Source organism: Rhincodon typus, chromosome 26 (assembly GCF_021869965.1).
Source record: "Rhincodon typus isolate 14 chromosome 26, sRhiTyp1.1, whole genome shotgun sequence".
In the NCBI taxonomy this organism is placed as follows: domain Eukaryota; kingdom Metazoa; phylum Chordata; class Chondrichthyes; order Orectolobiformes; family Rhincodontidae; genus Rhincodon; species Rhincodon typus.
In genome coordinates, this window is record NC_063357.1 from 24,349,512 (window position 1) to 24,363,710 (window position 14,199).

Genomic DNA, 14,199 nt, shown 5'->3' on the forward strand with positions numbered 1-14,199 from the left:
CAATTTAAAAGAATGAAAACAGACTTGCAGAGGTCTCTATTGGGGCTATTATAATGTTACAATGATGCAGTTCAGCTAAGAAATAAGCAATGGCTTCAGCCCTTCTTAATAGTGACATGTTAATTTCCTGCACAGAACAACTTAGATTGACAACAGTGATTCAGAGCTGTTTTAAAAACCTTTATTTTACATGTTACTGCCATCTACTGGCCTCAAGGTGCAGCCTGCATCTTTTAGTCATGAGAAGAGCGCAGCTTGAGCCAAAGAATGAAGCCAAGATCGATGAAAATGATTTGCAAAACTTGACAATTATAGCCAGTGGATAGCAGTGTAAGAGTGAGCATACTGAATTATCCGCAAGTTGCTTATCAGCAATGCACTTACAAGAAAAGATTAGAAACAGAAGCCAACAGCCAGTTCTTTTCATCTCTGGTCACAGTGAAAACTCCCTGCTGCCATGAAATTTCAATTTTACTTGCTCAGAGATCTCTCTGCTCCCTGCTGCAGTTTTGGAGAAATATGAAAAGAAGTGATTGACGACTTTCCCCTTGCACTTCTGAGAAGTCAAAAATTATCTCAGACAAGTGATCTGGCTGACTAAGGAAGTCAGGGATAGCATAAAAGCAAAAGAGAAAGCATATAATGTGGAGAAGGGCAGTGGGAAACCATAGGACTGGGAAGCTTACAAAGATCAACAGAGGGCAACAAAAAAAGAAACGAGGAGGGAGAAGATTAAATATGAGGGTAAGCTAGCCAGTAATATAAATGAAGACTGTAAGAGTTTTTTTAGATATATAAAGGGCAAAAGAGAGGCAAAAGTGGACATTGGACCACTGGAAAATGACGGTGGAAATATAGTAGTGGGGAACAAGGAAATGACTGAGGAACTGAATAATTACTTCGCGTCAGTCTTCACGGTGGAAGACATGAGTAATCTCCCAAAAATTCAAGAGAGTCAGGGGGCAGAGCTGAGTATGGTGGCCATCACCAAGGAAAAGGTGCTAGTAAAACTGATTGGCCTGAAGGTGGATAAATCACCTGGATCAGATGGACTACACCCCAGAGTTCTAAAGGAGATAGCTGAAGAGATAGTGGAAGCGTTAATGGTGTTCTTTCAGGAATCGCTAGAGTCAGGGAGGGTCCCTGAGGACTGGAAAATCACTAAAGTGACACCCCTGTTTAAAAAGGGAGTAAGGCAAAAGATGGAAAATTACAGGCCAATTAGCCTAACCTCAGTCGTGGGTAAGATTTTGGAGTCCATTGTGAAGGATGAGATTTCTGAATATTTGGCAGTGTATGGTAAAGTAGGGCAAAGTCAGCATGGTTTCATCAAGGGGAGGTCATGCCTGACAAATCTGCTAGAATTCTTTGAGGAAGTAACGAGCAGGGTAGACCAAGGAGAGCAAATGGATGTTAGCTACCTGGACTTCAAGAAGGCCTTTGACAAGGTGCCGCACAGGAGGCTGCTGAGAAAGATAAGGCCCATGATGTTAGAGGCAAGGTGCTAGCATGGATAGAAGATTGGCTGTCTGGCAGAAAACAGAGAGTGGGGATAAAAGAGTCTTTCTCAGGATGGCAGCCGGTGACAAATGGTGTTCCACAAGGGTCAGTGCTGGGGCCACAACTTTTCACTTTGTACATTAATGATCTAGATGAAGGAACTGTGGGCATTCTGGCTAAGTTTGCAGATGATACAAAGATAGGTGGAGGCACAGGTAGTATTGAGGATGTGGGGAGGCTGCAGAAGGACTTGGACAGGTTAGGAGAGTGGGCAAAGATGTGGCAGATGGAGTACAATGTAGGCAAGTGTGAAGTCATGCACTTTGGTAAGAAGAATAAAAGCATGGGCCATTTTCTAAATGGGGAGAAAATTCAGAAGTCTGAAGTGCAAAGAGACTTGAGAGTTCTAGTCCAGGATTCTCTCAAGGTAAACTTGCAGTTTGAGTCAGTAGTCAGGAAGGCAAACGCAATGTTGGCATTTATTTTGAGAGGACTTGAATATAAAATCAGGGATGTACTCCTGAGGCTTTCTAAGGCTCTGGTCAGGCCACATTTGGAGTATTGTGTGCAGTTTTGGGCCCCATATCTCAGGAAGGATGTATTGGCCCTGGAGCAGGTTCAGAGGAGGCTCACGAGAATGGTCCCAGGAATGGAAAGCTTAACATATGAGGAACGTTTGAGGACTCTGGGACTATACTCATTGGAGTTTAGAAGGATGAGGGGGGATCTAATTGAAACTTACAGAATACTGAACGGCCTGGACAGAGTGGATGTTGGGAAGATGTTTCCATTGGTAGGAGAGACTAGGACCTGAGGCCACAGCCTTAGAGTAAAGGGAAGACCTTTTAGAACGGAGATAAGGAGAAACTTCTTCAGCCAGAGAGTGGTGAATCTATGGAATTCACTGCCACAGAACGCTGTGGAGGCCAGGCCATTGAGTACCTTTAAGACTGAGATAGATAGGTTCTTGATTATCAAGGGGATTAAGGGTTACAGGGAGAAAGCGGGAGATTGGGGTTGAGGAACTTATCAGCCATGATTGAATGGTGGAGCAGACTCGATAGGCCGAATGGCCTAATTTCTGCTCCTATGTCTTATGGTCTTATGGTCTTATGGAACCCCGTTATTTGTCATATCCTTTTCTTTAAAATTAATCCGTAAGCACAATTTTCAATAGGTTTGAGTCCGCAACACAACTCGCGGCTAATCATTTCTGATATAAAAGCAGAAAATGGTGGAAATATACACCAGGCAGGTCAGCATTTGAGGGAATGAAGACAGTTGCCTGGTTTGTGAGGGGCTTCTTCACAGCTTCTGGTCTTTCTCCCCATGAATTATTACAAACTCATTACAGTGCAAGAGCTCTTCAGTATAGACAGCAGAAATGTTCCCAGTACATTTGACCTGCTCAGTTAGCTGGAGACCCAACTTTGAAGCTTGAGCTAGGGTGGATTTGTACAGTAGCAGAGATAACCATAGAGTTGGTGGATTCATTCCTACCGTGAAGTAACTTAACACTATAACAGCAAGAACTATCCACTCACCAGCCCTGTTATGCCTAGTGTTAACCATGTGATGGGAAGGTAATGGCCTAGCAGTATGATCATTGAATTGTTAATCCAGAAGACCCAAGTGATATTCTGAGGAGAGACAACAAGGTGTAGAGCTGAATGAACACAGCAGGCCAAGCAGCATCATAGGAGCAGAAAGGCTGACGTTTCGGGCCTAGACCCTTCATCAGAAATGGGGGAGAGGAAGGGGGTTCTGAAATAAATAGGGAGAGAGGGGGAGGCGGATAGAAGATGGATAAAGGAGAGGATAGGTGGAGAGGAAACAGACAGGTCGAAGAGGCGGGGATGGAGCCAGTAAAGGTGAGTGTAGGTGGGGACATGGGTTCAAATCCTGCTGTGGTAGATTGTGGAATTTAAATTCAATAAAAATCTGTAATTAATAATGACCATAAGTCAAATGTTGGGAAAAATAACCATTTGCTTCACTAATGTTCTTTAGAGGAAGGAAACTGCCATCCTTACCTATATGTGACTCCAGACCCACAGCAATGTGGCTGACTCTTAACTGCTTTCTGGGCAAGTAGGGCAGGGTAATGAATGCTGGTCTAGCCAGTGAAACCTACATCCTGTGAACAAATTTTTAAAAATGCACAAGCAAGAAGCCAGCGAGAAATTCAGTCATATATTGAGTTCCAACTAAATAACTAACCCACGGTGACCAGAACTGTAAGTGTTTTTAAACAATGGCATGAAATATTGTATTGGATCCAGAACTGTGTTTCAGTGAGTATTTTATTTTCCCAAGGGCTACGATAGTTTTATTGCATCTTGAAACTTAGAACATGTTTGTTAGTTTTCAATATGCAGAAAAAAAGTACAAGTTCTGACATTTTGTAATTCACAGCAGTGTTTGAAAAGCCCTCAGATCGTCAATGGATCATAAAGCTGTCTATCATTGGATTCAAATTGCTGGAAAGTGCCAGTCTATTTTTGTGCCAACAGACATTCGCAAATATTTTTTTCCAAGCATTGCCACATATTAATTTCCAATAGATTTCTGTATCATTCACAAAGGGCAGTATGTAATGCTTCTCCTGGAGGTATGTTTGGAGGGTAGCATTTGATTGCACAGTGGGTATCACAGTATCTCCCCTCCTCCACTCGATAAAGTCCAGGATGAGAAGACTCTTGGGTGGCCTTCTCACCAGAATGCCAATTGAGGCCCTTAAGTGGGCGATTGATGTCCACACAAGGACTTCATGCCCCTGGTAATTAACCACGTCGGGCAGGGGACTCATGCAGGGTGACTGAGAAATAAAGCCTGTTAGTTGCAAGCCACAGTCTGACCCTTGCTACAAACTTGCTCCCCTGCCCTTCTAGCCAGCGACACCTCTCACAGCCTTCAGCCCTTGCTCACTCACCTATGGCTTTTCGTTGGGGGGCTTTACAGGCAGCAGTGGCTATTCCTGCTGATGCTACCTTCATGGCCAATTTGCTACCATCTGCTGATTAGTTGATAGCTCTCGGGGTTCCGGAATGGGACGACAAAATTTCCATCTGTGGGATTTTCAATGCCTGGGAAGACTCAGTGTTGACCTGGTAGACATTTAATTCCATCAGGTTTCCCCCAATGGAGGTTACATGGGATGCCCTCCTGTTATCCAAACACAAGCCAAGATTCAATCAACAAAAATAAATTCTGCCCAATGTTACCAGTACTCTGAAATAGCACAATTACATTGATATTTGCTGGTTGGGTGTTCCTCATTATTAAGTTTCACTGTTGGGTGTGAATGGGACCTGTAGCAGGCTTGTCTGAGTTTTAAAATTGCAAGATAATTTCTTTGATCTTTACAGAAAAATGGTGTAGTTAATATAATATGAAAGGCTGGCTTGAAGGGCACTGGACCTTCGATCAGAAAGCCAGCTTTTAACTATTAAGTACCAGATATTAAACATTGGTTAGACAGACTGCACATACATACTTGTCTGGTCAGAGTTTTATTTTGACTCACATCTCACAAACTTCAGCAACACTCATTATCTGTTCCCTACAGACAAACACCCAGTTCTCATCCAGTTGTTCCTTAATTAATATATAACCATCACCATTGCATTTTGTAATTTCCCAAAGATGGCATGAGTTGGTATACAGTTAGATATTCTAATTTGGACGAGGATAGGAGTAATGTCCCAAAGTAAAGGACAACAATGACTTATTTCAGGTTATAGCCCAATATAGATTGCACAGCCAATTTATCCCTCAGGTTTTAATCTTCTCGGATCATCTAGGGACAGACAAAAACGTGGCCTTAACATTCTTGGCCAGGTTCCAAAACCGAAGGCACTGCCAGGAGATAAAGGACTACTGGATCTGTTCAGCGGATGTTGGTCGGGTCCACAGGTTAACTCTCCCCTTCTCTTGTTCACAAAAGTTGCCATGGGATCTTTTATGCCCACTCAAATTATCGTATCTCACGCAGAAGGCTCACATCACTCACAATGATGCACTCGATCAGTGCTGTGGTGAGATGACATGGTGCATTATAGGTACACATTTTGGAGTGGATCTTGAATCTGGAACCATCCAATGCAGAGGGGAGACAACTATCGAAGGAGCAAGGCTGACATTTAAGTAATTTTCCTCTATTTCTCAGAGGCCCTGATTATTAAGCAGCCTTACCAAAAGCACCAGACAAATTGGTCTCCCCGATTTCCCAGTTGATGATAAAGACGTGATTAACTGAGGGAAAAAGCAGAAATTTTAAAATGTTCCAAGAGGCCAGCCCCATATTAGTGCACTTCACATCTGCAGGAAATTATTCATACTCTCGGCAGACTTTACCAACCCTATGCCTAATTATGTAACACTATTCACAGCAAAAACTGAAGTGCTGGATTATCGATCATTATTTCACTAATGACCTGTTAATTAGATATTTTGTCCTAATTAATAATGAATAAAACATGGGAAATATTAATAAATTCTGTTCGCAGTTTAATTAGCTTTTTGACACAGTTACCGACCGCAAAAGGATGTTAGATAATTTCAAGTTGTAGTCACGTAGCTATCAGGCAAACGAATGTTAGGAGAAAGTCGCTTCACTTTAAACTGATATAAAATGGCTGCATTTTAGTTTCATCATCTACATCCCATCTGAACACCCTCTAAGTCACAGCTGGGTTCTGTCATCGACAAGGAGAACATCTTCCTCCCCAGTGTGCTCATCATCCTCCTTGGAAGACTGCTCAGGTCCCCCTGTTCCTCAGCATCTATCACATCACCTCGCTGCTTCTCCACTGCACTTGTACACAGTAGCAGCATTCCAGGATGATGCACCAGTCTCTGTACTAACTGTACTGGAGGACACCATCACCCCCAACTCCCCAACCTCAAATAGATCCAAATAAGAGAACTACATCTTCAACAGCCCTATACTCTGGTGGAAGGATGGTCAATATTGTATTTGCAATCCACACCTGTCATGGAGTTGTACAATGGTGTCTTGAGCCATGGTTACAGTGGGTAGCCCTTCTCCCCCAGTAGCCAGCCTTGTAAAGCCCCCGCACCTATGTTACAGATTTTCAAAACATTCATTGCAGAAAATACAATCAATCTTTAGAGAGCCCTTAAAACAAGGATATCTGAAGCTCAGTCTCTGAAGTAACCAAAGGTAGACTTTATATATATTTGATATAAACGTGTGCACCTAAATATAAATCTCAATTATCTGGAGAGTTTTATTTTCTAGAAAGTTCCAGCTTGGATTTCACTGCTGGCAGAGTATTAATTCAGTAAATAGCTTTACTAATTTCAATCAACAGACTCCTAGATGTCATACAATTAGACTCAGCCCCAGAGTGGAGAAGAGAAAAATCATGCCACATTCCCTTTGCTGATTGTGACGCAGAAAGCCCCTGTTCAAAGTGCAAAAATCAAAGCATTGAATAAGGACTGGTAAGGGCTCAACTATGATTCACTTACGTGGTTATAAAGACTGACATAAAGAGCTGTCAGTCAGGTAATGTACTCATGCACAATTTGTGAAAATGTGACCGAGTATGGTATCAACAATTAGAGGAGAGGAGAACAGTGGAGAAACTTGGCAAAAGGAAAAAAGAAAAGCTTAACTTTCCAAGAGAGTCATTGCAGGGGAGAACAGGAAAGGAATGATGAAAGGCATAAGGAATTGACTTTGGGTCATGGTACAGGAATTAGGAGGTTTGACTGAGATGTTAGTTGAAAAGAGGATTTAAACAAGATCTTTAAAAATGCAGAAAGGGGAGGAATAGCAAGAGTGCTTTGGAAAGAAGTTCTCACAGTTCGATCAAGGAGGAGGAATGAATAGTTTCGGTGATTGATAGTTTTTGCAAGATTTCTCAGATTAGGGAAGAAGAGGGTGCCAATTTTTCTGTTCTTAGCCATATTAAGAATTCCACTTTGGACCCCTGCCTAAAGCTGATAATCCTGCTAGAAGCAAATAGCAAATAGTGAAATCTTTATCACACAATAGAATTAGACCCATCTGGGATGCTGCCTTATGTTGTCACATTGTATTTATCCTCATGCATTTATGCACATTTATCAAAACAATCTCTAGATATCAGTGCCATAATTATGTCTTTTTAAGACACTACCTGAGCTTAGCAAGTCTACATGCTTTTTCCCTTCCATCAATGAAAATAAAACATCTTTGGAAAATTATTCTGCAAGTTCTAATCCCCCTCACTATGTGTACACTCCAAGGACCACTGCACACTGTAAGACAATAACATTGTAAAAAAACACAAGGTCAGGTACTGTAATTTTTTTTCACAGCTGACTACCACATGCTGTATTCATGTAAGTGAATTTTTGAATACTTTTGATAAAACACCAATTCTAGATAATCTTTCAACCACATTTAGTGCAGCCACACAACTCCAATTTGCTTTTTAATACAACTGGTGAACTCCTCAACTGCCAATGGGGTCACATAAAAAAGTCAAACTGGTTTCTTTTGTAGCAGAGTAATGATTTAGGATCCCTGAGTCTTTGGTAATGTGAATAGAATCATTTTGAAATACTGTAGGTTTTTGCTTTAATTACAGTTCCACTGCATATTTTTGAGAAGTAAGCCATAAATATGTGAAAATTTAATGATTACAGTATTAATTCGTAGCATGCATTCTTTAATATGGTATGCATTTTGCACCTCATTTAGTAATGCTTTCAAAGCTGGAAATCGGGGGAAAAAAGATTGATTGGTTCATCCTACTCAAGGGTTTCTGTTATATAATGTCTAATGGCACTAGCACTGACTAACCAATCTACAACCGTGTTGTTGAGTACCCTGGGCTTAAATCTGAAGCCTTTTTGCATATCCAGTGCTATTATATAACAAGATAACAGCATGAGTGCAGAGGATAACAGTACTTTCTTCACAAAGAAATGTAAATTATGTGATTGCCCCATTTACTCACAGCACAAACACCCACTGCTCCTATTTGTACCTTGAGACACTAAATCAGAAATTCTGAGTCATTGGAAAATAATTCACATTCCACTACAGCTGCCATGGAATTACAAGAAAATAAATCAGGAGTACAAAGCTAGCATCTGTAATGATGATTAGATCATTGTAAAAGCCCATCGCTTTCTGAATACCCTTTAGTGAAAATGATCTGCTGTCCTTACCCAGTCTGACCTATACGGGACTTCAAACCCACAACAATGTGGTTAATTTTTAATTGCCTTGTAGCACAACACCCAGTTCTGAAGATGAAGGCTCAGCACCACCTATTCAGGGGCAATTAGGAATGGCCTAGAATTGGTGGTTTACCAAAGATTTTCATTTCCTATTGATAAATAAAAATAGAGCAACTGCCCCGTTCAGCAACTTTAATGTTTTGCCTAAGGCAAAACAGATTGTTTCCCTGTTAAATCTGTCTCCTAGAAAGTATTTCTTTTAAAGTAACTCATCAGTTCGATCCCAGACACACTAGCTATGATGTTCCTTGAAAAGTCTTTCAATAAAGCTGTCAACAAGGAAGCTCTTGGGGACAATTAACTTGAATGGTTACATTCATTGACAACTATTTCAGACCATTACCTGATACTGCTTCCACTCCATGTTGATGAATGACTATTTGGCCTGAATTAAATCTTGACAGGCTGTTTATCTGTCACCTCAATAGCAGATTTTGTGAAAGTGTTACAAGCTCCCTGTGAGGGAGGACTCTTGTGGCACAGTGGTAGGACCTGGGTTCAATTCCCATCTGTTCTAAAGGTGTTTAATAAACTCACTGGACAGATTGATTAGGCAAGATAGATACAAGCTCCTTGTGAGGGAGGACTCTTGTAGCATAGTGGCGATGTCCCTACCTCTGGGCCAGAAGGCCTGCATTCAAGTCCCACCTACTTAACCATGTGTTATTTATTAACAAGTTAATATATATGTTTTGACAAATCCCCTGTTCAAATGGTAATGATTCTGCAAAGAGATCATGAACTCTGATCAGCTAAAGTCCTCTGTGTGACTACCTCACACTAAAACTCAGGAAAGATAGCTTGTGAGAAGGAAATTAAAGTCCATTGCTATTTTAAATAATAAAATTACAATATGATGCTTTTCTGTTAAAACAGGAAAGGTCTTTTATAAAATTGGAAGATATTTATTTGTCTTTTTTAGTTAAGTTTTATTTTATCCTTTGACTTGAGGGCTTGTGGACCAAGATGACAGGAAGTCCTTTCTGTTGAGGGTGATTCCAGGGTTGGGGTTAGGGGGAAGTGGGATTGGAAACAAAGGCTGTTCAGATGGCTGCTGGGACTCAATCTCAATCACAATCCCTCGCCCTTCTCCCCCTCCCCCCAATCTGCCCATACTGATCTAACATCCAGGTGGGCTGACTCTTTCTCATCCCACCTAAACCAGAACTAACTACAGCCCAGGAAAGAATAATCCCTTAAGTGGTCCTGCATTAAAGATTAATTTATCTCTTATGATCTTCAACTGATAGTGGAGTGGAAGGTTGCAGCTTCAGACTTCTTGCCCAAAACCAAACTCCTCTAAGGGACCTTGAACTCCAAACTGGCCCAACTCCAGGACAGTTCCAGGGGTATAGAGTAATTGAACCCTGCAGACGAGACTACCAGGTCAGGAGTGAAGAGTGGAAGCTCACTGGCCTCACACTTAGCCCGTGCCACTGAACATTGGGAATGTGGGCAGGAATCCCACAATCAGATTCCACTCACCATTCTTAAAAGTCTCCAGTGTCCTTCCGACTCCAAAAACCCAGCATTTCGACTAAACATAGCGTTTGTCTTTTAAAATACCTCATGTTTACACTGCCGTCCTCTGTTTTATTTAATCTTCCTTCAGTTCAAATAGACAAAAGAGCACTGATGAAAGATAAAGTTCAATGTTTTCTAAGTGCTAACGGGCAAGTATTAAAATAATTCTGCACCTTTCAGAAGAATTGGGGGTAAGGCTGAGAGAGAAAAAGCAAAGCATATATTTTAGGTGTGTGGTTTCTGTGGATGAATCAGTCCCTCTCTTCTACCCTGTAGACCTGACCAACATCCGGTGAACAGATCCAGTGGTCCTTTATCTCCTGGATATGCCTTTGGTTTTGGAACCTGACCAAGAATGTTAAGGCCACATTATTGCCTGTCCCTAGATGATCTGAGAATATTATAACCTGAGGGATAAATTGGCTATAAAGTGTTTATTGGGCTATAATGTAAAGTAAGTCATTGTTGTCCTTTACTTTGGGACATTACCCCCATTCTCATCCAAATTAGAATATCTAGCTGTATCCCAACTAATACCATTGTGGAAATTACAAAATGCAATGGTAATGGTTATATATTAATTAAGGAACAACTGGGTATTTGCTTAAATGGGAACAACTAATGAGTGTTGCTGAAGTTTGTGGGAGGTGAGTCGAAATAAAACTCTGACCAGACAAGTATGTATGTGAAGTCTGTCTAAGCAATGTTTAATATCTGGTACTTAATAGTTAAAAGCTGGCTTTCTGATTGAAGGTCCAGTGCCCTTCAAGCTTGTCTTTCATATTATATTAACTGTACCATTTTTCTGTAAAGATCAAAGAAAGTAACTTGCAAATTACCAGCCAAATTTACTGGTTGGTCAGTTCATATCATTCACCTGCAGTTTCAATCCCTTCACCATTTCTTGGCCTGTAATTTTTAAATTAAGACATAACGTACCATACTATTCTGTGACAAGACATCCAATGGCATCTGCTGTTAGCGAGCTTTGCCTTTCCTCGGTTAGGATTTTAGATATTTTTAATCAGCATGTTGAGGAATGGTATTACACAGTCCAGGAGCAGGCAGGACTTGAACCTTGGTCTTCTGATCCAGAGGCAGGGATACTACCACTGTACCCCAACAGCCCTACGATTAGATATTTAATTATCTTGTGTAAAGTGAATGTAATGGTGAGCTGATAGGTGTCAGTTACTGGCAATCAACCTGTTTGGCATTGACAACTGTTACAAGAGGCAGGAGGATCCAAGAATTGGAACTTGAGTGAATGGTACAAGCCACTGTGCATTCCTTAGTAAATCAGCTTGAAGATTTGGAAAATATTTAGAGTAACAATGAGAAAGAAATGTAAACTTGAATAGCTGAAAGAAAAATAAAGAAATTAAAGAAAGATTGAATGAAGAGAAAGGAAAAGAGACAAAGAAAAATAAACAAATAAACTTTTAAAATTTAACATATTTACAAATCTAAAAAAATCTTAAGGATCCGATTTCACTCCTAAAATAGATCATTTTAAGTGCAGCAGCAATTTACAGTCATGGGTTAGGGGGCATAGGTTTTCCATGGTGGGATAGAATTTGCTCAAGGAAATACTGAAAGCAACCTTGTACATTTCACTGATCATGTTAAAGTGATGTGAGGTGGGAGTAAATACAAATAGTTAGATATGATGCACTGGTTATTGCTGATGGGTGCTAGTTGGTGGTGAACTGTTGCTGTTCACTGCCATTATCCCTCTAAAACTGGCAGCAACTTCAGAATTTCAATGCAATTGTGTATATATCTTACATTTTGAAATTGCAGTATGCCACCCAAAGGTCTGACACAAACTGTGCTACAGACACCACGGCAATACATTATTCTTTTAATTGATAATGGACAATTTTCTTGATTTTGAATTATCTAAACAACTGTGCATAAGTCATATTGCAGTTTCAATGAGATTGGCAATGGAGTCTTCCCTGATTGTTGTGTGTAAATGTCCATTTTCACTGTATCATGTATAAGTTAAGAAAAAAAGTCAGAAATGGTTCCTTAATTCATTAGCTTTTTTAACCCAATGCCCTAACTCTTCATGATGTCATCCAGTTACACTTATAATGTATTTTTTAAACCAAAGCATAAATGTGCAGTCACAGTTTCCATGCGGTTAGTATAGGAAGATAATCTGATCTTCTTCCTATTCCTTATGCAATAGATGCTCTGCTTCCATATACCTATAACTCACAGGCTTCTCTTCTTCATTAGGTTACCCAAGGTGAACCTCTAATCGCATCATATTGATCTGTATTGTGTTTCATCCAGGCACAAATGATGAAAGTGTAATAACAAATTGAAACATGAAAAATCTCATTTAGTTTTTTGCATTCATTTCTTGCTGCATTTCAGCAATATGGGTTCGATAAGGAGCCACAATGAGTTGCATCATCTAGAATCTTTCTTTGTGATCATTATTTGCTTGGGGACACCATTTGAAGTCCATTATTGTGGCTGGCAAATTTACAATGCATGAGATGATTCTATGAAACTTGCTGTTTGTGAAAGCACAATACTTCAATATCTAGTTTAAAAGATAGTGTGCAATGCACAGAAATCACAGATAATCTCTTTCCTTTTGTACAGTTTGTTTGGTTTTTCCTCATATCCATCATTTCAGGATTAATTAAATCTCCATGTTACTTTGAGGAAAATATTAAAAATCTGGACAATTCTAATCCTTTGTTGTTTGCACTTTAATTGTTCTGGTTCAGCTATCTTTATCTCATTCCAGTTTCTATTCATTGTCATTACTAGCAATGGTGAAGAAAAAACTGCTTGTGAATGAATTGTGATCACTGAGATTACATTATCTTTGCCTCATTTGTTTAGTTACAATGTTCTTCAGAAGACAAATGGTCTGGATGACCTTGGGAATATGCGCTGGGAGCTTTTTGGTCTTCTGATTCTTGCATGGGTGATTGTTTATTTCTGCATATTTAAAGGGGTAACATGGACTGGAAAGGTAGGTATATGTTAATTATTATATTGTCTCATAAAGATGGCTTCTTTTTGGAATACTGTTTGTTTTGTGAAAAAAACATAAATTTAAATTTTAAATTTTAAAATAGAGCTGTGTTATCATAAATTTCTTCAGAATTTACTTCATAAACCCAACAAATCAAAATATCTGTTTATATATGCTCTCTCATGACTCACTTTTATTTCATAACTTTTGATTCTCTCCCCCTTTGCAAAAGATTCATTGAAGCATGTTTCTTTCAGCAATAGACATGTCCCTGTTCCTCATCCATGCACTCAGTAGAACAGTGGAAATTTAGAATATTAACAACTCACTGCTTTTTGGCTTGAGGTTTTTTTTTGTTGCTGTGTTTATGAACTTTCCTTTTCCAAACATGAAGGTTCCACTGGCTTTCCTCCCTTCCTGGAGCAGCTTGGAGCACCCATCTGGTCTTCCGCAGAGTTAAGTTCCTCATACAATGACAGTGAGCATAATGTATAAGTAATGTTCCCAAGTTCCACTTCATCCAGATGTATGAACATTGAAGTAGTGATCACAAGGCAATTATCAAGAGAAAAAAATCATTGCTACTATTCTTTTCTAGTTAAACCAGTTAAATTATTATATTTCATAGTTAACAAAGTATATGGACAGGAGCCATGCAGAATGTAAAACAAAAAATAGATTTTATATGGTAAAGAGGGGTAAAAAGATTATGCTCTTTGAGGTCACAAGGTGCAGAGCTGGATGAACACAGCAGGCCAAGCAGCATCATAGGAGCAGAAAGGCTAACGTTTCGGGCCTAGACCCTTCATCAGAAATGGAGGAGGGGAAGGGGGTTCTGAAATAAATAGGGAGAGAGGGGGAGGCGGATAGAAGATGGATAGAGGAGAAGATAGGTGGAGAGGAAACAGACA

At 40.0% G+C, this 14,199-nt stretch overlaps 1 protein-coding gene across 1 annotated transcript in view; it reads left to right on the plus strand.

Annotated features, from left to right (window-relative positions):
* si:ch211-283g2.1 (sodium- and chloride-dependent GABA transporter 1) overlaps window positions 1-14,199 on the plus strand; it is a 91,338-nt gene that overhangs the window by 31,779 nt on the left and 45,360 nt on the right. Inside the window, exon 4 of the mRNA XM_048612364.1 lies at window positions 13,153-13,285. Coding sequence (XP_048468321.1) covers window positions 13,153-13,285 — 133 coding nt within the window. The remainder of the gene's footprint in view (window positions 1-13,152; window positions 13,286-14,199) is intronic.